At 47.1% G+C, this 2569-nt stretch overlaps 3 protein-coding genes across 3 annotated transcripts in view; 2 read left to right on the forward strand and 1 right to left on the reverse strand.

Moving 5' to 3' along the window:
- Nucleotides 1-741: 741 nt before the first annotated feature.
- PHALS_11724 (uncharacterized protein) lies at nucleotides 742-1308 on the forward strand (the record flags this gene model as incomplete). The annotated part of the gene is made up of 2 exons (XM_024727135.1): nucleotides 742-1049; nucleotides 1176-1308. 2 exons carry the CDS (start codon nucleotides 742-744, stop codon nucleotides 1306-1308), a joined length of 441 nt encoding a protein of 146 aa, XP_024577743.1.
- A 452-nt stretch (nucleotides 1309-1760) lies between these two features.
- PHALS_11725 (Ribonuclease H-like domain) lies at nucleotides 1761-2219 on the forward strand (the record flags this gene model as incomplete). Its single annotated transcript, XM_024727138.1, has 1 exon — nucleotides 1761-2219. One exon carries the CDS (start codon nucleotides 1761-1763, stop codon nucleotides 2217-2219), a length of 459 nt encoding a protein of 152 aa, XP_024577744.1.
- Nucleotides 2220-2560: 341 nt separating this feature from the next.
- The window catches only part of PHALS_11726 (Protein containing repeated kelch motifs), a gene marked incomplete at both ends in the record, with an annotated part of 2016 nt that continues 2007 nt past the window's right edge, over nucleotides 2561-2569 (reverse strand). The window contains one exon of the mRNA XM_024727139.1: nucleotides 2561-2569. This exon is cut by the window's right edge and continues 38 nt beyond it. Coding sequence (XP_024577745.1) covers nucleotides 2561-2569 — 9 coding nt within the window.

Consider the following 2569-nt stretch of genomic DNA (forward strand, 5'->3'; position numbering starts at 1 on the left):
GGCGTTCTACAATTAAGACGAAAACGACGGAGGGAAACAAGCGACGTAAAGTAGAGGCGGTCAATGCTGCGAAGGCCTCCGCTCTTTTTAAGGATGACCCGAAACGCTTCTACGAAATTCTATGGACTCGTCTGGTTATAACAAAGCTGCTACCTTTGAGCTTCTGCGAGGATGACAGGGTTCAGCATTTTGCTAAATGCAGTGGGACACGTATTGGCAAGCATCTACCCACGGGCATGAGACTTCACAATTTGATTCTTGAAGTATATCACGCTACGTAAGAGGGCGTCAGGGCCGATCTAAGGAAGATCAAAGCTAGCTGCCCCTTGTCAATATTTCATCTGAACGTGGGTCTCTGGACCTCAAAGACCTCCATAGACAAATATGTCGGGATTCGAATCATCGTCGTGGATGCTCAATGGCGTATGAGAACTTCCCTTCTCGCAATAAAGCACTTCTGTCCAGGCTCGGTGAAATACAAGAGCTCCCGGTTATCAGAGGTCCTTCATTCATGGGTCATAGATGTTCTCGCAGAATTCGGCATTTTGCCCTCGGAAATTGCTGGGTTTACATCTGACGGAGGAGGTGATATAAGGCGCTTGCTATCAAAGCTCTTAACGGCAGCTTTTTGGGAGTGGAGAGTGCCTCATCTGTCAAACTGCGCTCTGCAAGAATCATACGGGAGAAACTTGGATCCAAGCAAGGTTGGGAATATAGAGTGCCCGAGAGACTCTGCAGAAGATGCGTAGTGTCATCGAGCACTTGAACAAGTCACCACAGGGGAAACAGCGATTTAATGAGCTCCAGGACGAGTTGATGAACACATCTTTAGCTGTCATCAGCCATGCCGCTCATCGTTTCTTGAGCCTCACCAAAGTTATTAAGCGCTGCTTGGAGCTTTCAGATTCGAAAGACAAGTACTACGATAAAAAGGCTAAAGCTCTCCAGCCCGATGTCGTCTCTGAAGGAGGAGTTGAGGCAACTCTATTCCCTCATTGCCCCGGTGGGAGCGCTGATGCAAGAAACTCAAGGTTGCAGCAAGCCCAGAGGTGCCCTCGCTCTACTTGGTCTTGTTGGTCTCCAGCTGAACACTATGTCAGCCACAGCTCCTTTGCAAGTCATCCGACCTTCAAGAGACAAAAATGGTGAGAGCAAGGAGGACGCATTCGTTGTAGAACACCATATGCTGGAGGAGACTGTGCGGAAGACCAGGAGGCTGATGAAGAAGGCCTTCAAAAGCGATTCTTTGTCCGCTACAATCCCGAGCTGTTTCCCGAGACTTCAACGAAGAAAGACAAAGCCAAATAGCCACATATTTACGTCTTTGAAATGGCTTGCGCTCTTACCCCCAACCTGACGGAGCTAAATTTTCTTCAGTTGGTAATTGACAGCCTTTACTAAGGAAGACGCTCGGAGCAACAACGGGCAAAGCTGTTGAGGCAGTGAAGAAAACTGTCTGGGACAAGATTAGAGCAATGGCAATAAGAGCGGCCACGAAGCTATCGGCCGCAGGTGGTGCAGGGTTCGAGGCAGGATATGCTCAAAAGGATGACCTTTGGAGGGGCTGGTATTCAGATCGCAGGAGGCACATCATCATCAGCAAGCAACGTGCGGGCGCCCAGGAAGATTTTGATCTCAACATCAATCCTCTTTAAGGGCCTTTTATATAAGAGAGCTTCAGCGGCAGGCAATACCTCAGTCAGATGTTCTTTAGACACTTTAGTGGATGAGGAGATAGAAAGTTTACTCGCAGACTGGTGATGCCACATGACTTTGATCCTCAGGATGTACTGGATGGGTTCTGTATAAAACACCAGGGCAGATTTCCTCACCTCGCTGCAGTTGCTAGATGTATCTTTGGAAATTCTGCTTCAGCTGCGGGTATTGAGCGTGATTTTGAAATCGCTGGTGTGCTATTAAATCCACGGAGAACCAATCTTGACACCTTCGTTGTTGAGATGATCCTCTTCTTATACATCAATGGTGAACACATTCCTTGGGACGATATCCCACTCATTGATTCCAAGAAGGTACAGCAAACGGCAGGAGGACGATCGAAGTTTGTTCCAAAGCGCTATACCACAGCAACTCCAGCCGGATCATTAACCTTGAATGAGGCGGACGATGAGAATAATGCGAAAGCTGACCGGATCTTTACAGCGGAGGATATCGAAAACAACTTTAACTTTTTCACTGCAGGCAGCATAGATGGCGATTGACTATACCATGATGAAATACCAGCAGTAGCGGTAGCAGCCAACTAGTCTTTCAAGATAGCATATGAATAAAGAAGAGAGCTGATTATTGTGATCACATATATGCTGCTACTTGTCGCACTCGGAAAGAATTCTCCTTGTGCTCACTGTTAAGAATCAAAGTATTGATGGATCATCACAGTTGTACAGAGTCCAAGCTTCCACCCGCGCTTCGTCGGTAGTATAAAGAGGAGAATGCAAGAGGATAACATCATCATGATGTTCATCTTCTTGTTGCGTCAATGATGGATTTAAAGAGACGAACGATGGGAAACAACAATAACTGTCTGCCCTGACTGACCTTCTCACTCATC

Source organism: Plasmopara halstedii (genome assembly GCF_900000015.1).
Source record: "Plasmopara halstedii genome assembly, contig: Scaffold_555, whole genome shotgun sequence".
NCBI classification, from domain to species: Eukaryota; Oomycota; class Peronosporomycetes; order Peronosporales; family Peronosporaceae; genus Plasmopara; species Plasmopara halstedii.